This window comes from Kogia breviceps, chromosome 5 (genome assembly GCF_026419965.1).
Source record: "Kogia breviceps isolate mKogBre1 chromosome 5, mKogBre1 haplotype 1, whole genome shotgun sequence".
In the NCBI taxonomy this organism is placed as follows: Eukaryota; Metazoa; Chordata; class Mammalia; order Artiodactyla; family Physeteridae; genus Kogia; species Kogia breviceps.
In genome coordinates, this window is record NC_081314.1 from 149,272,744 (window position 1) to 149,294,420 (window position 21,677).

The window sequence follows — 21,677 nt, forward strand, 5'->3', positions numbered from 1 at the left end:
AGCCACTAATATGTCTAAAATGGATAACTAATGAGAACCTGCTGTATAAAAATAAATAAATAAAATAAAATTGTTTTTTAAAAAAAGAAAAGAAACAAACTGGAGAGACATTACAGGACATATGACAAGCCGAGGGCTGTGTCTGCACTCTAACAAACCCACAGATTCATAGGAAGGAAAGTGACTCCAAGGAAATGGACAAAGAACATCAGCAGACAGAAAGCTAAGTAAGTATAAATGGCCAACAGGCACAGGCTTTTATACGACAAATCATTAATAATCAATTAGACCCAAGCGTGTACTGGAGCATCTTTCCAGCAGCATCTGGAAGCACAAGCATTTGTCCCAAAGCCTGTGAAATACCTGAGACCTGGGGATGGTCTCCTGTGGGGGGTCAGCATAGGGACACCCCTGGATTTTCCCAGCAGAGTCTCTCCCAACTCAGGTGGGGGTCCCTTGCAGACAGGGTGTCCCCAGGCCAGAGTCCCCAAAGACAGGATCTCCCCAGGTCAGAGTCTCCCTGGGTTCAGTGTCACCAGGGGAGGGTCCCTCCCACCTGCCCACAGGGTCCCCCCTGGTCTGTCACAAGAAACAGGCCACATGGTCGCGGCTGAGGATGAAAGGTGTCTGGAGGCAGAAGCCCGGCCCCCTCGGTCTTGCAGAAGGTCGTCGCACCATGGGAGGAGGGGGCAGTACCTGGGAGGGGGAGGGCGCGGAGCAGCATTGGGGGGCCCTCGGGGAAGGCGGGAGGCGAGGCGGGCGGGCTGCAGGGCCTCCCGTGAGCTCCCCAGAGCCGGACGAGCCCCCCCAATCCCCGCACCCGGTCCTGCAGGAGAGGGTGGGCGCGGCGGGTCTCCGCTCGCTCAGGGATCGGTGCTCCGGGTCCCGCAGTGCGGTGGGCGCCAAGCAGGGTCCTGGGTGCCGCCCTGAGATGTCCGGGGTCAGCCGAGCCGGGGCCGTGGGGAAGGAGAGCGGAGACCCGCGTTTCCGAGCCGCCACACACACATACACACACACACACACACACACACACACACACACACACCCAGGCGCCTCGCCTTCCAAGCCCTCAAAGGCAGCAGAGGGACCTGGCGGAGACGCGGGGAGTCCGGATCAGTGGGCTGGGCTGGAGTGGGGCCCGCGCAGCGGACGCGCTCCCGGATCACGAGGAGGGCCTCCTGCTCGGGGACGCTGTTGAGTTCCAAGAAAAATAACGACCATGAGCGATTACAACTGCTTCAGATACAAGCAAGAAAGAGCGGATGAAGGGAGTCGGGAAGGAGCCGCGGCGCCTCCTGGGCAGCCCGGACCCTCAATGTGCCGTCTGGGGGGTGGATTTTAAACGCACTTGCAGTTCTTCCCCTAAACCTCTTGGAAGGAACTCCGTCCCTCCCCAAACGGGCCTGCGGGTCCCCTCCCCAGGAGAGCCCCCCACCCCCCCCCCCGCCCCCACATTAAATTTTTAGATAGTAAGACTTCCCTGTAAAACATTTGGGTTCTCTGCCTTGCTCAAGGAGGACATACTCCCCAAATCATTTTCTTTTAGTATCTTGTATGGTTACCTAGCAAGTACGTTCAGACTTTTTGTTTTTCTGGCACGTGTAGGCCAGGCCCCTACGAGAGCCTCTGGCCTGTGCGGCTGCAGGCCCCTCGCCTGTGCCCACACTCCACTGGGAGAATACGGTAGAGGTAAGGGAGACCCTGCACCCCAAGCTCACGCCCTTTCCAGAGTTCACCCCTTGAGGACTTTCCTGGAGCTGTCCTTGCATTTGCACATATACACGCACACCAGCTTGCACACGCAGACAAGCACACCCACCCCACACCTGCTCAGACACTGTCCTTTGTCAGTTTAATTTGTAGGATTTTTTCTATTGGTCATAGTAACTCTACCTGTTATCTATGTTGGGTTTTTTCCTTCCAACAGGTTCTTGACATTTACTTTGGGATATGATGTCTGTTACCAAAACAAGTTTTTTGGGGTTTGGGGGCGTTTTTTAAAATACATTTTTTTTATTTATTTATTTTTGGCTGTGTTGGGTCTCGTTGCTGTGTGCCGGCTTTCTCTAGTGAGGAGAGTGGGGGCTACTCTTCATTGCACTGCGCGGGCTCCTCTTGTTGCAGAGCACAGGCTCTAGGCATGCAGGCTTCAGTAGTTGTGGCACACAAGCTCAGTAGCTGTGGCTCGCGGGCTCTAGAGTGCAGGCTCAGTAGTTGTGGCGCACGGGCTTAGTTGCTCTGTGGCATGTGGGATCTTCCCGGACCAGGGCTCAAACCCGTGTCCTCTGCATTGGCAGGCAGATTCTTAACTACTGAGCCACCAGGGAAGCCCACAAAACAAGTTTTTAAATTTTTAGATAGTAAGACTTCCCTGTAAAACATTTGGGTTCTCTGCCTTGCTCAAGGAGGATATACTCCCCAAATCATTTTCTTTTAGTATCTTGTATGGTTACCTAGCAAGTACATTCAGATTTTTTGTTTTTCCATGTGCACAGCCTGTCTGGAAGGAATTTCAGGGTGTGATGATTTTTTCAAATTATTTTTAACAGGAACTTCCTGGAGGCAGGAGGCTACAAACACAAACACGTGAATATATATTCTTCATTCTTCCTTCACTACGTAAGGAGAGCAGATCAAATGCAGCCAAGGACACCCCCCCGGGAAGGAGCTGGAGGTGGTGGATATTTAGGGCGAGTCTAGTGCCCAACAGAAGAACAGGCTAGGGCTTCCCTGGTGGCGCAGTGGTTGAGAGTCCGCCTGCCGATGCAGGGGACACGGGTTCGTGCCCCGGTCCGGGAGGATCCCACGTGCCACGGAGCGGCTGGGCCCGTGAGCCGTGGCTGCTAAGCGTGCGCGTCTGGAGCCTGTGCTCCGCAACGGGAGAGGCCACAGCAGTGAGAGGCCCATGTACCGCAAAAAAAAAAAGAAAAAAAAAGAAAAGAAAAACAGGCTACGCACATGAACAGACTGCAGAAAAGGAAATCCATCGTTAATGATATGAAGAGACAGTCAACCTCAGATATAACAAAAGATAATTAAACCAGGCTGACACCCATCTTCCACCTCTCAAGGCAAAACCCCCAAAGTTTGACAATACACTCAGTTAGGAAGTGTATCTGTCAGCTGCTGCTACATAACAACCAGCCACGACGTCTCATGGATGGGACAGTTGAAATTTATTTCATTCCTGAATCAGCCAGGGCAGCTCTGCTTAAGATCGCTGGGGCTGCCTCAGGCCCGACTCTCGCTAAGGGGCTGTGGGTCAGTGGGGAGGCTCAGGAAATGGCAGTGGCCACCTGGGGAAAGCTGTCCTCGGATGGAGGTCAGGGGTTCCCAGACAGGCAACAGGTGAGAAACAGGTAGTCTCCTCTGGCCCGGTGGGCACCATGCTCACCCCCTCAGCCCCCATCCCAACATCTGAGAGCTGGGGACACGCTCCACCGTCAGTGGTGGGAACTAGGGCTCCTCCAAACTCTGCCACGGGGACAAGGCGAGATCGAGTGCAGTGGTGCAGCTGCCCGGGAGGGTGACACCCCGGGACTTGGCGGTCCCCCCACCCCGTGAGCCTTGTGCAAGATGCACGCAAGGTGGAGAGACACAGCAGATGCCGAGGGCACACACGACCCCATTTACGCAAATGTCAGCCCACAGGGGAAACTGGGCCTTTGTGTGGGAAGTGTGCACTTGTGCCCGATGGCCTACAGGAAACCAGGGTGCCGTCACCGTGGAGCAGGGCCGTTGGGGTCAGGGGTCAGGGTGAGAGCCGATCAGGACACGCACCTTCCTGAATGCATCTTCTATTTCACAATGAAATGGTGAAGGAAATATGGAGAAAGGACGAGTGAATAAAGTAAGTATTAAGTATGAGTCTCTAAAAAAAATGCTGATGTGAAAGGGCCCCGGGCTGTGGCCTCCAGGCTAACGTGTTAACTAGGAACAAAAGTCAGCATTTGATCTGCTCTCTTAATGCGGTCAAGGAAGAATGAAGAGTATATATTCACATGTGTTTGTGTTTGCATAAACACTGAACGGCCTCAAGGAGGGAATTCAGTGATTTCCTGAAGAGGCTAAGAAAGGGCTGCCGGGGACCAGGAGGTGGGGACTCTGCACAGCCCTGGTTTTTGAACTACGTGATGCGTTGCCTATTTTCAAAGGCCAGGTTGGGGCCCTCCTGCAGCTCCGGTGTCTCCTGGCCCTCCTAAAGTAGAGCCGACGCTCGCGCGCTCACAGGTCCAGGCCTCAAGGATGCTGCCCTACTGGGGCCACATGGCCGCCTGCCCGGGCCTCTCCCGCGATCCCCGCAGGGCCCCCCCACCTCCCAACCCCAGGATCCCTCCGGCATCGTCGGCTCGGCAGCTCCTGGACCAGGTCGGTTGCCCCCAGCCCGGGGGGCTCTCCGCCACACCCCCACCTCCCTCACTGCCCAGGCCCTGCAGGGACCCTCCTGGGCCACCCCCCCCCACCGGGCCTCGGTCCCCGAGCTTCCACCGAGGGAGGTCGGTGCCCAGTGCCCGGGACCCCCTCCCGGAGCCCAGGTCCAACGCTTCGAGCTCTCCCGCCAGGACGTGGGGCCCGGCCACACGCCAGCAGTGCCACCCCAGGGACTCCCGGGCCCTGCCTGCCACCTCCTGCCCTGAGAGGAGCTGGCCTGGCCGCCCGCGCCTGGGCAGGTCCCCGCCCATCCGACGGCACGGCCTTCATCCCTCCATGTGACGGGCTCTTTCCCCCAGGACCCCAGGTGCTCCGGTACGCTGTGTCACCTTGGCCTGCGCCCCCATTTCCCCCCGCCGGCCTCCCCACACTGGCACCTCACGGGGTCCCCGTCCCAGCCGCTCGGCTCAGCCCTCCTCCAGCCCACCGATCCCCTGCATGCACCCCACGGGCACCGGTGTGTCCTCACTTTACTGGAGGCCCCACGTGACACAAGGTGACACCACGAACCCCAGACACACCTGCCCCCCACACCCTCCCCTCTCTGGGCCCCATGGGATGTGTCTGGAGGGGCCTCAGGGGGAAGCGGAGTCCAGTGAGGTCCCCGCCCGGCCGTCACTCCTGCCGGGCCTCCAGCTGGTCCAGCAGCAGTGCCGCCTGGGTCTTGGCTTCCTGCAGGAGGCCGGAGATGCGCTGGCGGACCTGACAGACACAGGGGCCCCGTCACCACCCCGCGCCTGCCACCACCACCCCCGCTGGCCCCACCTCCCCGCCACCTGCCGGGGCTGTCCACTCTGGGCGACTCCAAGCCCCAGACCTAGGGGCCCCCAGCTCCTCATGGGTCTCTTGGTGGTGACAGGAGGGGCCCCTCTGTCTTTCCTGAGATTTGGGGCCAGCCCGCCCCCACCCTCCCAGTCTCCCCACTTTCGCCATGACTGCCAAGGGCAGGGCTGTGTCCTTGAGGCCCTAAGGGCCAGAGCTCAAGCGGCCCGTCCGTTATCTCAATGCCCCCATGGTGGACAGGGCCTTCCCTGGTGGCCAAGCCCAGTCTGGCTGGAGAGGCAGGTGGGGGCGGGCTGACGCTCGAAGAGGCCGCGGCGCTCCCATTCCGAGGCGCGAAGTCACTTTCTAAAGATTGTCACAAGATCACAGAGACACACGGGCCGGGGCCGGGGCTGGGAACGGGGCGACAGTGGGGCACCCTTTGCAGTGACGACGATGCTGACAGAGGTGCTGGTCTCACAGCCCCGAAGCTGTGCTTACGCCACTGAACCGTATCATCTCACACGGTGCGGCGCGTGCTCTGTGAATCCGCCTCCACTAAACAGTAACAATGAAATTCCCACAGATGCACAAGTGGGGTCATTGCTTAGGCCAGAGGCTGTTCTTTGAGATCCTGTGCTGCCAGCGCTACAGCCCAACCCACCTGGGAGAGACCCTAGTCCTGGCCAGAGCCCCCTGGGAGGGAACTAGGGGGTGCCGGCAGGCCCCCAGGCCACCTGCCTCCACAGAGACGCTGAAAGACGGCCCCGGCCGTCCCCGACGCCTGCGTTCTGCAGGCCGGGCCTCGTCCGCCTGCAGGAGCTGGAGGACCTCCTCCTCTGATGGACACTCCCCTCCCTCAAGGACCTGCTGGCCAGGTGCCCTGGGCCCCAGGTCTGGGAGCCACGGCCCGAGGGCACCCTCCAGTCCCCTCGGCGGGCCCGGCCCACACCCCTGCCCACCTGGTCTTTAAACGCGTCGTCGGTGACGTCCTTCAGGTTGATGAGCACATTGAAATACGCACCAAACACACCCGTCTCCAGGGCCTTCACTGCCACCTGCAACAGCCAAGGAGCAGGGCCGGCGTCGGGACCAGGGGGGCAGCGGGGCCTTGCCCCGCCCACTCTTCAGCCCAGGGACACGGCCTGGGGGCCTCACGCCTCATCCGTGAAGACGGCAAACTGACCAGCCCAAGGCTTCCCTCCAGGTGGCAGGGCCGGCCCTCTCCCCACAGAGAAGCAGCTCGGCCGGGCCCCCTCCAGAGACGCATAGCAACCAGCCCAAGGACACGGGGCTCCTCCCCTCAGGACGGGCCGCGGACACGCAGAGCCGGCCCTGCTGTTCCCGGTCCCCGAGCCTCCGCGCACGGGCTGCGGACGGCGGGGCCCGTGCACGTCTGCAAGCCCCTGGGTTTTCTGGACGAGGGGTGGTGGGAAGGAGGGAAGGGACGGGGTCTGGGGGATGGTTAGGGGTGGCCGAAGGAGACACACTCGAGTTTCTGCTTCTCTCTGCCGCGCGACCTTGAACAAGACCTTAATGGGTGACGGAGCCGGCCCTGCGGGCTGAGACCGACCGACACGCCCTGTGAGCGCTTGTGCCTGCCCGGCTTGCTGAAGAGCTGTGATGCCCAGTGACCCTCCGCATATCGCCCCTGCAGCGAGGCTCCACCGCGTACCTGCAGGTCCGACCGGCAGGCCAGGTTCGCGCACAGGGCCAGCTCCTGCAGCGCCGGCCACAGCGAGGTCACCATCTCCGCCAGCGACAGGGGTACGGCCACCGCCCGCCTCAGCCCCTCCTGCAGGGCAGCCGCGCGTCTGGAAGCAAGAGGGTCAGTGGTTAGAGCCCAGGGCACCCGGGCATCGCTGGACCCACCTGATGGCTCCGCTCTGAGTACACGGAACCAGGGTGGGGGCCACAGGGAAACTGTTCTTCGACCACAACACACCCCAGTGGGGGACTGACTGGTACCGGGGCCTTCTGAGGCGTCCGGGTGTCGGCAGCCACCGCTGCACTCACCTGTCCTTGTCCTCAGGTGTGTTCTTGGGCAGCTTCGTGGCTTTCTGCCGGAGCAAACACAGAAACGCGCGGGTGACTGGCTGTGACGAGGGGACCCAGCAGCCTGGGGGAGGGAGGGGCTTCACGCAGGGCCCACACCACCCCCGAGGCAGTCCCGTGGGTTAGAGCCCTGGGTCCCCGGCAGAGGACGGCAGGCGACCCGGCACAGGGCCCCATGTTGCCAGGGCTGGAGGCTGGCGGGGAGCAGGTTCTCCAGCCCCAGGCCTCCCAGCCTCCAGCCGAGGCAGCCGCACAAGCCCCGAAGTCCAGGTGTAACGGTTCAGGCCGCGTCCCCGCATCCCCGAGGGGCCACACAACCCAGGCCTCCTTTGAGGAGCCATCAGCCCGCCTGTTGCTCTCCTCGCCGCTGCCGGGCAGGCCTCCCCCGTCCCGCACCCCGTGCTGTGAGCACCCGTCCGGGCTCGCTCGCTCACACCAGCGCCCCAGGCCTGCCTACGTGCCGGGTCCAAGGGCGTAGCTGGTGGGGAACGTGCCCTGCTGGTTTCGTAGGTTTCGCCAAATCTCCGCCCAAAAGCCGTTAACAGTCAGCTGGTCCATCAACCCTGCACGAGCGTAAAGGTTCCCTGGACCCGACCTGAACCAGATTCGAGCAGCATCCTGACCCGACCTGAACCGGGTTCTGTCACCATCCTGACATTCCCTAGCCTCCCCGGGAGCCCCTCCGGCTTCCTGTCTCCTGTGACGCGTTTCTCTTTTCCATGGGGACCCACAGCAGCTCCTCCCGAACACGGGAACCTGCTGACTCTGCTGCAGGCCCAGGTCGGGGCGGGGTGGGGGCAGGTCTGCTGCAGACCCAGGTCGGGGCGGGGTGGGGGCAGGGGGGTCTCCACTGGGCAGAACTTTGCTGATTTTAGTCGAGTCTGACTTTCACGTGACCACGTCTGTGTCTGGCTGAGGAGGGCTGCCCACTGCAGTTTGATTTATTTTCTGATTCACTGTGAGGTTTGTTTGGTGGGGAGGGAGGTACACAGCTAGCTTCTGATTCCACCTAGAGATCGTTCATGTATTCGGTGGAAGATAAGGATGTTTTCTTATTTTTGTTCAAAAGCCTGTCTTCTTGTTGCTCACTGGGGACGCAGACCAGTGCAGTATCTACCACACTCACACGTCTGTGTGTGTGTGTGTGTGTGTGTGTGTGTGTGTGTGTGTGTGTGACTGTTGGTCGGGTGTGTCTTCAGTCTAACCATTCTATTTTAGGTTTTCTCTAAACCACACCTCTTTGCTGACTATTTTTCTTTTTCTTTCCTGCCTTTTGATTAGATTTTCAGTTTTCTACTGCCCCCCTCCTGTTGTTTTATATTTGTCTTATTTCTAATTTCTAGTGGTCAGAATTTTTAATATTTGTTTTAAATTACGTATTATTATTTATATGCACGCTGAGCTTCTACTCGAGCCCCTCTCAGCATCTGCAGTTCCTCAGACCACAGACGGCTAGAGGTACCCTGAGAGAAGTTCAATAATTCTGGCCTGGGGAGGCCGTTTAAACTACGACACAACACCAAGGAAAGAGCAAAAGAAAGGCTGAATATTCGACGACATGAAAACACAAGGCTCATATGGTCAGAAACCAGCACAAGCGAAGCTGAAAGTCAAACAAGCTGAGACTCCCTGGCTTATGAAAAGTCCTAGTCAGCACTAAGCAGAACAGAGAAGAAAAGGACACCTCACTTTCCTGAAAAGGAAATAAAACCTCTGCAAAAAGTATGAAAACGCTCCTCCCCCTGCCACGCCCACATGAGACCCTCGCACCAGGGCAGCCCCAAGAGATGCACGTGGCCACCAGGTCCAATGGCTGCGGCGTCGGGTTAAACGGCGGGAGGACCACTCCAGGGCTCGATCCACACAACCTCTGCAAGGGCCACTGGGCAGCATCCTTCAAGTGGGAAACACCCCCACCCTGGAGGGACAGCCCACCCCCGAGTCGCTCCTACAGCCCGTCCACCGAGTGCCCAGTGATGGAGGCCAGCTGTCCACACAGCCTGTCCCAGGGGCTGACTGGACCTGGGCAGAATCCCCAACAGGGCTGGTCCAAGGCCTCCACCCCGGGCGTCCCCAGAACACCGGGCCACTGAGCCGGGGGTGTCCCTGCTCCAGGAGGACATCAGGTGAAAGACGCAAGCTGCACCTGGACATCTGCCTGCCACCATACGCGTAAGAAAGGAAGAGAAAGGGGAGACCCAGTTCTGCCCGAACGCACACAAACATCTCAGGGAGACACGTGCACTGGGGCTGCACCTGCTTGGGCAGGGGGGACGGGGCGGACGGGGGGCAGCTCCCCAGCTGCCCTCTGCCTCTGTGAACTCTGAACCCCCGAAGCTTTCACCTATTCTAAAAAGCAAATAGATGAAATTAAAATGTAAAAGCACATAGGGGAAAGGTGATCGGTCTCTGTACCCCGCCCCTGGGGACCCAGCTTCTGTCACAGGGTCACCTCCTCCCGCAACGCGACATCCTAGACTGTCCCCGTGTGGACGCAGCACTCACGTCAGGGCGCCCAGCCCAGCAGCCCCCGAGGTCGCCTGGCCCAGGTCCTCCTGCCCCACCCCCCACCCCCGCCCCCGAGGCGGCTCTGGACGCCCGCTGTCTGTTGGGGGCTCCTTCCTTCCCCCGTGGGGTCCGGGCGCCCTCATTCCCGCCTCTCCCGGGTCCTCTCTGCTGGCTCTGCCCTCAGACACGCCTGAGGCTTCTTGATCTTGAATTCGCACCTCGACCTTCCTGCAAGTCCCCCCCCCCCCCGCGGTCTGATGGACGTCCCTCCTCCGCTGGCCCCTGGATGGGCGGCTGCCTCCACGTCCTGTGCTGCTGAAGGTGCCCGGCTGCCCGGGGGCCCTCTGCGTCTCGTGGCTGAACGTCTTCTCTGATCGCTGAGACCATGACCCACGGCGTTTCTTCTGTGAAGATTCCAGTTCCCGCCCTTCCCGGGGTGGGAGCTCTTCCCTGGGGACCTTGCTTTTCCTCCGGCCTCCGCAGGGCTGGGTGTCGCCCATCAGCGGGACTCAGGGACGTGGGCAGGGGGTCGCCGAGCCTGGCTGACCCTCGGGACAGGTGCCCTTCTTGCTCCTCCCCCAGCCTGCAGAGACCCCGACCTGGAGTGGCGGAGGGGGGCCCCGGAGGGGCCGGGCCACTGTCTCCTCCCTCCAGCCCCTGGGGGTCTACAGGCACCTGTGCTCGTGGCAGCCCCTCCCGCTCCCCCGTGACCCTGACCCACTGTTCCCTCCTCCGGACCCCATGCTGTCCACCGACCCCGCCCTCCCTCGGGGCTGCCTCCGCGGGGCTGGCGGTGGAGGCCCGCCGGCACGCTCACCAGGTAGGCCTCGAAGGCCCGGGCGTCGGCGTCCACCAGCGCGGTGAGCTCGGCCAAGGCCGCGTGGAAGGGTGGGATCAGGCGCCGCACGGTCGCGTCCAGGTGTTCGAACTGGCGCCGCCCGTAGGTCATCAGGCCGGCCATGGAGGCCAGCGCGGCGCCCTGGGAGAGCGCCCTGCGCGTGGGACCAGCCCCAGGCCGGGCGACGCCCCCAAGCCCGGCCGCCCACCCCGCGTCCTCGGCCCGACCCCACTCACCATGGCTGCACTGGCTGCGGCCACGGAACCGCCCCCTGGGGCTGCCGAGCGGGCGCCCACCTCACGGACGAAGGTGCGCAGAGGCTGGTCGGCCAGGCTCTGTCCCGGGCCGGGCTCGGGGACCAGGTACCTGCAGGGGTGGGGCAGCTGGGAGTGAGGGGCTGCGTCGTGCAGGGGCGGGGACAGGGTCCCGGGTCGTCGCAGCCAGGCCGTAAGGGCAGGGGCCCCTGACTCGCACCAGTGCTGGGGCGGGGGCAGGGATGTGGGCCCAACATGCAGAGCGGCTGCCCCGGGGAGGGGCTGTGACCAGCCAGGAGCTGCGTGAGGACAGGGTGGGACCTTGTCGGGGCCCCACCGGGCCCCCCAGCGAGCTCCCAGCCCCACGCCTGGCGACAGAGCAGAGCTCTGGAGGACTGAGGGGGTCTCCACGCAGGGGCGGGGGGCGGGGGCTGCTCACTCGATGATCCGCTCCTTGGGGTTGAAGGGGGACAGGGAGTCCAGGCCCAGCCGGTTCACCACCTGGAAGAGGGGCCGATGACTGGAGTCCCCCCTTGACCAGCAGGTCCCACCCCTGCCTCCCGCGGGGCGCCCCGCCCCGGTGCAGGGGCACAGCTGCCGCACCCCACGCCCACCAGCAGCCCTGCCGGCTGAAGGCCTCGCCCAGAGCAGGCACCCTGCCTGGCCTCCGGACACACCACCCACCCACCGTGCTGCTCCAGGGAGACCGAGGCCCACGGTGACCCCATCCTGCCCGCACAAGAGCCTGCGCTGGAAAGGGGCCAAGAAAACTGCCTCTTTGGACAGGATTCCAACTCCTCGGGTGTCAGGGTCTCTCTGGTTCTTAAAGGCCGGGAGCTGCCTGATCTGCCCAAATGTGAGACTTGATATGTGAGGAAAAGTGAATTTTACCCAAATTCAAAATTAAGTTGGAAATATCCCCATTTTGGAGTAGAATTCTTTCCACCAAAAACCACTCAGGACGCTTTACGATCCTCGATGCCGTCAGCACAGTCCCGACCCCTCTGAGCCACACAGGTGACACGTTTCACACAAAAAAGAAAGTGGCAAGTGTGCAGCTTGAGGGAAACGAAGCAGCAGGTCCCAGGGGACGGTCATGAGGTCTCCCTGAGGATGAGGACATGGGGCAAAGAGCGCCCGAGAGCTGGCAGTAGAGCCAGCAAGCAGCCCGCCTGCCGTAGAAAACCTCAGAATGAGCAACAGAACTGTCAGAATGGAATCCAGCACCCGGCAAAGCTGGCAGAAAGTCAAGGAAACCATTCACAACCAGAAGTGACCAGAACTGCCCAGAAAGACCTCCTCTCCCAGAAGCTGGGTCCACCCTGGAGATATCTGAGACCTCTCACGAGGAGGGGAAGTCTCGAGCCCACAAGAGCTGTGTCGGACAGGAGACCCTTGAAAGAGGACATCTCCAAGGATGACTTTGGGAAAAACCGCCCATCACAGGAAATATTGGGATACTTCCTAGCCTCGGCCTTCCGTTTGGTGAGGCACGAAAAAAATTTTTCCTGGGAATTCTAACCTGACAGGGAGGTGGGTCACCGTTCACACAGAATTCTCGTCCTGTGTGGCTCCAAAGCTCCAAGCACAAGGCTCATCTAAAGTGGTCCAAACATCTCACAGAGGCAAACACAAACTAAACCAGGTGACCAAGAATTACCACAGACGAAACTCTAAAGAACAGGCACTCACAATAAAAAATCACAAAGCACATGAAGAAGCATCACCACGAGAATCAGCAGACACAACAGTTTGCAAAATCAGACCTTCAAAGACTGCAGACCTCAGAATTTTCAGTTAAAAAATATAAAATAATATGTTTTAAAAGACAGGAGAGAGAGTTAAACACATTAATAAGGAATAAATAAATGTGGGAGAGGCGAAAGCTTCTTACAGAAAAAGGATGAAGTTAGAAAATTCTCGATGCTCCTAATACTTATGGCTGGAATTTTAAGAAGAACAGGTGGTCATTTACACATTCTCAAACTACCTCCCCAGGGAGTTCTTATTAACGACAAAAGGAAAACAGAAACACTGCAGTGATAGCCCGGGGTCTGGGATACCAGCTTGACCAGAGGACCCAGGTAACGCCCTGAGGGGGACACTCCGTCACCTCTGTGCTGCTCCTGCCAGAAACGCACAAGCACACCCAGCCCTGAGACAGGTCAGACCAGCACCCAGCGAGCGTCACTTCACAAAGCCACTAGCCGGTGCTCCACAGCCCGTCACGGTCAAGGAAAGACGGGGAGAACTGGGGACCTGATCCAGATGAAAGGCCATAAGAGACAAGCCACCCGAACCCACTGCTGGTCTGGGGCAGACCATGGAGAGGGGGAACACTGATGCGATTTGATTACCGTCTGCAGATTAGATACCAGGTTGTACCGTGCTAGATTTCCTGGTTTTGATCATTGCACTGTGATTGAACGTCCTTGATCTTACAAGGGGTAAAGGGCACGGTGTCTTCAATCTATTTTAAAATGGTCCAGAAAAAAATACAATTATGCGTGGAATACAGAAAAAGAGTGATACAGCAGATGGGGCAAGATGCAACAATAGGTGAACCTGGAGAGTATAAAAGAGTTCCTGGTACTGTTCTTGCACCTCTTCTGTGAGTAGGAAGTTACATCAAAATAAAAAGTTACACAAAACTTTGTAACCGCTAGAAAGAGAACAGACCCAGCCATAAACTGCATCTGTGATTGCAGAGTGAAGCCTGAGAAAACCACAGTGAATACAGGGGAAAGAAAGTACGAAAAAGACAGAATATGTGGAAGAAAATGCTACCACGGTGTAACGGGTGTCGGTAAAGTGAAAGGACCAAAAACTGGATAAAAAAATACAATAGAAGAAAATATTCCTGAAGCTAAACAAGAATGAACGTGTGAATCACAAGAAACCCTGTTCCAAAGAAAAAAATGATGCAGAATAATCCACAGAAAGACTCTTATGGCAGAGTCATTGAATTGCAAGGATAAAGATGGAATTCTTCAAGCATCCAGGAGAAAGAACCGGTCACCAGGGGTGGGCAGATATCCAGATGGCCTTAGACCTCCCCACAGGGACATTTATTCCAGAAGGTGGTAAAGATGTGTTTGCAACGTTCTCAGGAAAAGACATGTGACTTGAGGTTTTGGTTGTCCTACTGTCTTGCAAGCATAAAGTCACAGAAAGACATTCCCAAACATGCCAGAACCCACAGAATAAAGCCCCTGTGAGCCTTTCTTTAAAAATCCGTTTGTTTGTGAAATCCAGCCAGACAGATGGGAAAGGACAGAGATGCAGAGTGACCTCACTTGTGTATAGAACCAAGATTAAATATCTATGGATATTTAATATGTGTGGATATGGTTACAGAAGGTAAATGTTGTACAGCTGACAGTGTAAAAATAACAACAAAGCAATTTAAATCTGGAACGGAGATGACCAGTCACACAAGTGCATTAACTTTTTTGTCTCTCTTCACCAAGAGTCAACGTTGTCTAACATTGATAAAGAGCTAAAGGATTAAATACATTATTTAAACTTAAAAAGTTAAACACCTAGAACCAATACATGAATTCAGCAAGTTAGCAGGAGACAAAGTCAACACACAAAGGTCAGTGCATTTCTAAACACTAACAGGGAACAATCCGAAAAAGAAATTACGAAAACAATTCCGTTTTCAATAGCATAAAATACCTAGGAATTAATTAACTTAACCAAGGAGGTGAAAGACTACAATGAAAACTACAAAACATGATGAAAGAAGGCAAAGACAAATGAAGGGGAACACAGCCCACGTCCAGGGCTGTAAGGACGGTGCCGTAAGACGGCGCCGCCACGCAGAGCGGCCTGCGGAGTCAGCGCGAGCCCCGCCCCCGTCCTGCCGACGTCTTTTGCGGAAACGGTAAACCCCAGCCTGCACACTGGTGACAGCTGCCCAACTTTACACACATACACCAGCGGCCGGTACACTTAAAAGTGGTTAAAAGATGACAAATTTTGTGTCATGTCTATTTTACCGTAATTTAAACAACTGAAAAAGTATTTAAGCACCAAAATAACCAGCTCCCTAAAAAATAGCACAAGTCTAAAAAAATCAGGAAATAGAGAAGGAAGAAAAGACAGCAGTAAATGCTGTGTAGTTACTTTCTCATTCATTTTCTGTGTCTAATGTTATGGGAATGTAGATTATTTTCTTAAAGGGTATATTATGCTTTCAGATGATTATTTCTTCAAAGCTACACAACTGAGTCTAAGTGCTGTTGGTTTCTGCGGGCCAGCAAAAGGCAGACCTCCCTCTACCGCACTTCACGGATAGTACGTTTTTGACAAATGGAAGGTTTGTGGCAACCCTGCCTCAAGCCAGGCTATTGGCACCATTTTTCCAACAGCCTTTGCTCACTTTGTGTCTCTGTGTCACATTTTGGTAATTCTTGAAGTATTTCAAATCCTCCACCAGCACAGATCACGGCTCTCTGTAAGCTCGGATGATGGTTAGCATTTTTTAGCAATAAAGTACTTTTAAAGTAAGAATGTACACAGCTCTTTTAGACGCAATAGTATTGCACGCTTAATAGACTACAGTCTAGTGTAAACATAACTCTTATGCACACCAGGAAACCGAAATAACCGCGTGAGTTGCTTTATTGTGAGAGACGCTTCACCGCAGTGGCCTAGAACCGAAGCTATGCTGTCTCCAAGGTGCCTGTACTGATAAAAATTAAGTCAAACTGATACATTTGGATAAAGTTTTTTAATTAATAAATCAAAAAATTGAGATAAATATATTGTTATAAGGTAATTACCAGAATTCCTAAAAATAGACTAACTCCTCCATACAACCCAAAGGAAACCACACACTCTCATGCCTAAAACTAGGACAAAAGTAAGTCCAGACATACCTGCTAAATTAGTAGATACAAAAGGATAAACTCCACTACTAAGAGACAAAAGCTTTCAGAGAGAGCTTCCCTGGTGGCACAGTGGTTAGGAATCTCCTGCCAATGCAGGGGACATGGGTTCGAGCCCTGGTCTGGGAAGATCCCACATGCCGCGGAGCAACTATGCCCGTGTGCCACAACTACTGAAGCCCGCGCGCCTACAGCCCGTGCTCCGCAACGAGAAGCCACCGCAGTGAGAAGCCCGTGCACTGCAACGAAGAGTAGCCCCCACTCAACACAACTAGAGAAAGCCCGCGCCCAGCCCAGCAACGAAGACCCAACTCAGCCAAAAATAAATAAATAAATAAATAAAAATAAATTTTAAAAAAACCTTTCAGAGAAATCCAATCACGCGTTCATTGTAAGAAAGGCCCTCAAGACAAAATGACTCAGAGGCCAGAGTAACAGGACTAAGAAGGACGGCCACACCCAGAGCAGGCGGCAGGACCGGGACCAAAGGGGCAACTTTGTGAATAACCCATGGACACTACGTTCACGCACCCACATCCCAACAGGCAGGGAGCGGACGAGGCTCAAGTCCTTCCATCCGCGGGACGCGGCTCCAGGACAGGCACCAGGCCCCGCCTCTCCACTGAAGTTTCACAAGACTGAACACATTTTAGGTCACAGAGAAAACCTCAACAGTGTCCGCCAAGTGAACACAATGTGATCTCAACTTCCAGGCACAGACAATAAAACAAAGAAGGAGGAGGAGGAGGCCTGGCCCCGCCGACAGGGCCGCAGGCCTGGGATGCAGGTGCCCAGAGCCCCCGACCTGCCCCCTCTCCCTGACTCACCCCCCAGCCCCACCCACCAGCCGGAGCCGCTGCCCCTCCTCCAGGACGAAGAGGTTCTCCTTCTCACAGTAGAAGGTGGCCACGTCCAGCAGGGCCTTCAGAGGCACCAGGCCCACCAGCTGCGAGCCCACCACCGGGAGGCTCAGCTCCTGCAGAGGTCAGAGGTCGGAGGTTGAGGAGTCAGCGCCCAGGGGGCTGGGCTTGAGGAAGGGGGGAGGGGAGGGGACCCACGAGGGGACCCACCCTGCTCACCTGGGCTTCTCTGCAGGTCTCCTCGTAGACCGTGTGCAGCCCTGTGACCTCAAAGTCCAGGAGGTTCATCGACACCTGAGCCAGGTTCTTCTCACCCAGGTACCAGCCGATGCCCTGCACCTTTCTCAGGCGTCCTGGCTGCCAAGGACAAGGCGTGCCCAGCCTGGCCCTGCCCAGCCTCTCCTGCGCCCCGCACGGAGAGCCCCTTGCCCCTGCCTGCCCCAGCCAGCCCGAGGGCTCCCTTCCACCCCGGACACCCGGACGAGGGGGGCCGTGGCCTGAAGACCGCGCGGTGCAGCCGGGCGGCCGGATTCAGGCGGCTCTGTTCCTCACTCTCCCGTTCTCACCTGAGCCGGGAAAGGGCCTGCCCACCACGGGAGACCACGGCCCCCAAGGGTCAGGGCCGCGGGGCCCGCCCTGCACAAGCCACAGGCCCACAGCAGGCCCTGCGGCCCGGGCATCCCCGCCCACATCCCTGTCCTGGGGGCGGGTCCCTGCCTCCCACCCCTCCCACCCCTTGGCCCAGAGGCCAGCTCCTGGCCCTCCTCACTCCCTGGGGCGACGCAGTCTACTTTTTGGGGTTAGGTAGACCCTTGACTTCAGCACAGCACAGAGAAGGATTGGGGAGTTGCTATGTTTTTGTATTGTGCTTGCAGACAACTGAGTGATCGGCACGGAAGCTGGGCTCCCAGGGCCTCAGCTGCCGGGAAGGCCCAGGTCTCTGTGAGTGGGGCTGACAGGTGGGCAGGGCCTCCTTCACCAGGTGTCTCTGCGTCTGTGTCCAACTCGAACCTTCTGCTGGAGCGATACCCACACTAGGTGACAGCTATGATGGCAGACTCGGTGGATCGGGGCACCTGGGGGCACCTGGAAGTACCTGAGGCATCTGGAGGTACATGGGGGGACCTAGGGGCACCTGGGGTGCAGAGCGGCTGTTTTCCTATCATTGTGGAAATGATGCAGTATTTTAACCACGGCTGCAGCCCTGCAACTTCCATGGAAAATGTCCTCAAAGACCTGCTCCCCGGCTTCAAACCCTGGAGCCCCACGTGGCGTGGACACCGAGGCGGCCGGTCAGCAGGTCCGCACACGGTGCGCGGCCTTGGCGCTCTCCGGCGGCGCCACGGGATGCCCTCACCTGGTCCTCCCCGCGGCCCTGCTCCCGGAGGTCGAGGGCGATGCGGTGCGCCTGCTCCCTGGTGCCGAGCAGGTTGACGTTGAACGCGATGAGCAACTTCCGCGCCCCCGTGACGGTGGCCCCCCAGCTGGGGACGAAGGAGCTGGGGCCGAAGTCGGGCGCCCACTCAGCCTGCCTGAGCTGTGGGGAGACCCGTGGGTGAGGGAAGGGGGGAGAGGCCCCACCCTGCGGGGCCCGCCCCCAGACCGCCCGTGGGTGGGGACACGGCACCTTCTCAGGCAGGGCCTCGTACTCCCCGGCCCGGATGGCCGGCAGGGACCGGCGGCTGGCCGTCCGTGCTGCCTCGCCGTAGAGGTACACTGCAAGGGGCCTGGCCGGTCAGGCCCTCGGCCGGCCGGCGCCGCAGGACCCCCATTCCCGCAGCTCCGTCTTGCCGGCGGCGCCCCCATCTCCGAGCCCCGTCAGATGGGTGTGGGTGGTCGCCGATGGGCGCTCTGTATGGGCCAGGACCCCTCCTCGCCCACCCCCGCTGCGCCGGCCCAGGCGCCCCAGAGAAAGCCATTGCCCGCGCACAAGAGGGGCTGGAAGGATATTCGTGTTTCTCTCCAAAGTGCATTTTCACTGAACGAGCAACACGCCCGCAAATTAAGGAACGAGGAGGAGAGAAAACAAAACTCACCGCCAGCTCTGACACCTGCACGGGGCAGGTGACACCCGTCCCCCAGCCCGTCCATCAGCCACAGCGCAGGGGGCTGGACCTGTGCCCGGGCTCACAGGTCCGCCTGCTGCCCCGTGCTGGGCTTATCCTTGATTTGGTTAATTCCCCAAGGAGACTGGTTAGGGCTCCCCATCCGTCCCGCTCAAGCCCTTTACCGAGCGGCTACTCAGCCCCACTGCCTCCCTGGCAGCTGGGACCCCGTCTTTGTGGTTTGTCCCATTGCAGGAGAAGCAGGGTATATTCCTGAGGGCAAAACCCTGCGTGGGAGGGTTTGGGGGTTTTTTTCTTACAATGCATTTTTAAGGATGCAAGAGCAGAGAACCTCAAGGGATGGTTGAGGCTGCTGGGAAGTGCAGTGAAGTGAGGAGGGGCCGGCTGGGGGAGCCCCTGGGCTAGAGGCCGCCCTTCCCCACGCACGCACCTGGCACAGCGAGCTCCTCTGCCAGCCGCTGGCCAAAGGCCTGGGCACAGAGCACGCATTCGTCCATGGTGACGCCCCTCACTGGGATGAAGGGGCACACGTCCAGGGCGCCCATCCGAGGGTGCTCCCCTGCACAGAGATGGGGGCTGAGGAAGCGGGGGCCCAGGTGTGGAGCTCGGGGCAGACCCTGCCCTCCGGCCCCCTGCACGCGCACACCCGCACTGACCACAGGGCCCCGGGAGAAGCAGCCGCCGATTTCTGCGGCCTCTCAGGGGTAAACCCCTCCCTCTCCTAAGAGCCCAGAGGATGACTCCGAGCCCTCAGGGAGGGGCGCCTTCACCCGGCTGCCTTAAAGGGACCTTCTCAGAGCCCGAGTCCACCCCCGCGCCCCTCCCCCCAGGCAGTTCCTCTGAGATAAGCCTCCCTCTCTCTTCACCAGTTGGGATCTCTTGTGAATTCCCTCCCCCCTGTGGGCGTCCAGAGACCCTGCCCTTTTGACCGGCTCCCCGTGTGTCCACCGACCTTTGACCCTGCTGCCCAAAGAATGTGTTTGGTTTGTGGGCTGTTGACAGATCGGGCTGCGTCCCCCACCCCCGCCCAGGGCCTGCACAGAGTGCGATCACCTCTCTGCCAGCCACTCCAGGGCCCCCTGAAACGTGGATGGGGTCCAAGGAGCATCCAGCCGGCGCGATGGCCCCACGCCCTGGGCGAGACCTGCGGCGAGGCCGGCCGCGCGCACTCGGGCCCTCACCTCTGTGCCTGCGCATGTCGATGAGCCGGTGGGCAGCCCGGGAGGCGTTGAGGGCCCCCTCCACCACGTCCTCGGGGCGCCCCACGAAGGTGTAGACGGTGCGGTTGGTGGAGGGGCCAGCGTCCACGTCCAGCAGCACGCAGCCCGGGGTCTGCACCACCGCTCGGGAGATGGCGTCGATCACCTGGGGACAAAGCCAGGCCTGCGCCTCGGTCTCCCCACGCGGAGGAGGAGCGGGAGCTGCAGGGGCCGCGCCCACCCTGCCCCCGTTCAGACGGGATGCGCGGCTAGGACCTGGTTGTGTGGCGGTAGGCGCCCGGGCAGCCCCCTCCGGGAGAAACCGAGGCAGGAAGCAGAGCCCGGGCGCGGGGGCTCTCAGGGCCCCGAGAAGGTGACCCACAGACCAAGGTCACAGAGGGTCAGGGCCCCAGCCCACAGGCCACCAGGGTCTGGGGTGGGGGAGGGGGGAGCGTGAAGGGCCCGGAAGCTTCCGAGGCGGCAGGAAGGCCTGCCCAGCTCTCCGTGCCTCCGTTTCCTGCAGGTCACGTGGGGATGAGTGACGCCCACCTCACAAGGTGGGGAAGGGAGACGGGGCACGCCCCAGGGACCCTGAAATGGCCCTGGGGTTCGGGCTTCAGGGGCCCTGTTTTCACACAAGAGGCCAAGTGACCCGCCCGGACCCCCAGGCCCAGAGCTGGGCCAGGACCTGGCTGCTCCCTTCCTCACCCTTTCCAGAGAAGACAATCCCCAAACCCCACACTGAGCCGCGCTCTCCTTGCCCTGAGCCCCCCGCACCGCCCCCCGCCACCCCCGGGTGCCTCACCTCCTGGTTCTCCCCCTCCGAGAAGTTGGGGACACATTCTACCAGCCGGGACATGGCCCAGGCCCCGCTCCAGATGCTCCTCTCACCAGCAGAGGTGGGAAGGAGCCCAGCCGGGCCTTTATGCCCTCGGGCGGAGCGGAGCCCCACCCCGGAGCCCGGCTTCTTATTAACTGAGCAGATGGGGGAGGGGCAGAGCCAGGACCCCCGAGAGGCTGCCAGCGGAGGGGGAGGACTGAGGCCTCCACCCACGTGGGCGTGGGCTCCACCGAAGGAAGTGCCTGTGCCCTGGACCCTCGGGGGAAAGTCCTCAGCAGGCGGCAGCCTCAGGTCAGCCCACGCTTGAGGCCCAGCTGGGTCCAGGGCCCCCTGGTGACCCTCTGGGTGACCGTACGGTGACCCTCCAGGCCTTTTGTTTCTTGGCAGAACAGCCAAGCCTCAGGGCTGCGGGGGGATGAGAGGGACCCTGCCTGAGGCCCTGGCACCGGCCCTGGCTGTCAGCAGAGGGCAGCGCACCTGGCCGGGCAGGAGGAGGGCAGGCGGTGAGCGTGTGCGGGTGCGTGTCGCTGCCGGAGGGCCGGGCAGGTGAGGCCCAGCTCTGCCGGCTGCTGGCGGTGCACCCTGAGGCCGGAGGGTCCCCACAAGGGCGATGCACCCCAGGTCAGCAGCACAGGGCCCTGAGCCCAGAGAGCCAGCTTCAGTCAACACCGTCTTGAAGCCCTTCGTGATTTTTGAACAGGGGGGTGTTTCCATTCTGCAAAGGCCCGCCGATCACATGGTCGTCCTGGCAGCACATGGACCCCCACAGACCCCTCCCTCCCAAGAGCTTCCTCCCGGAAGCGGGCACCCCACGCGGCCTTTGTGGGGTCAGCGTCTGCAGCTGTTTCACCCCTTGCAGTCACCACAGGGCCGGGAGAGGGGAAGCCCAGATCTCTCGGGTCAGCAGTTCTCTGGTCCTTGGGAAGCCCACCCCGCCAGCAGCCGCTCACGGGGACTCCGGAAGAGGG

General features: G+C 59.3%; 1 protein-coding gene across 1 annotated transcript; it reads right to left on the reverse strand.

Annotated features, from left to right (window-relative positions):
- Positions 1 to 5,046: 5,046 nt before the first annotated feature.
- Positions 5,047 to 20,727, reverse strand: FTCD (formimidoyltransferase cyclodeaminase). Its single transcript, XM_059064183.2, has 14 exons — positions 20,674 to 20,727; positions 19,851 to 20,034; positions 19,100 to 19,228; positions 18,231 to 18,319; positions 17,961 to 18,140; positions 16,823 to 16,960; positions 16,588 to 16,719; positions 11,288 to 11,349; positions 10,831 to 10,960; positions 10,574 to 10,735; positions 7,210 to 7,253; positions 6,869 to 7,007; positions 6,156 to 6,251; positions 5,047 to 5,133 (listed from the first exon to the last, which is right to left on the reverse strand). Exons 1-14 carry the CDS (start codon positions 20,725 to 20,727, stop codon positions 5,047 to 5,049), a joined length of 1,626 nt encoding a protein of 541 aa, XP_058920166.1.
- Between the last annotated feature and the right edge of the window lie 950 nt (positions 20,728 to 21,677).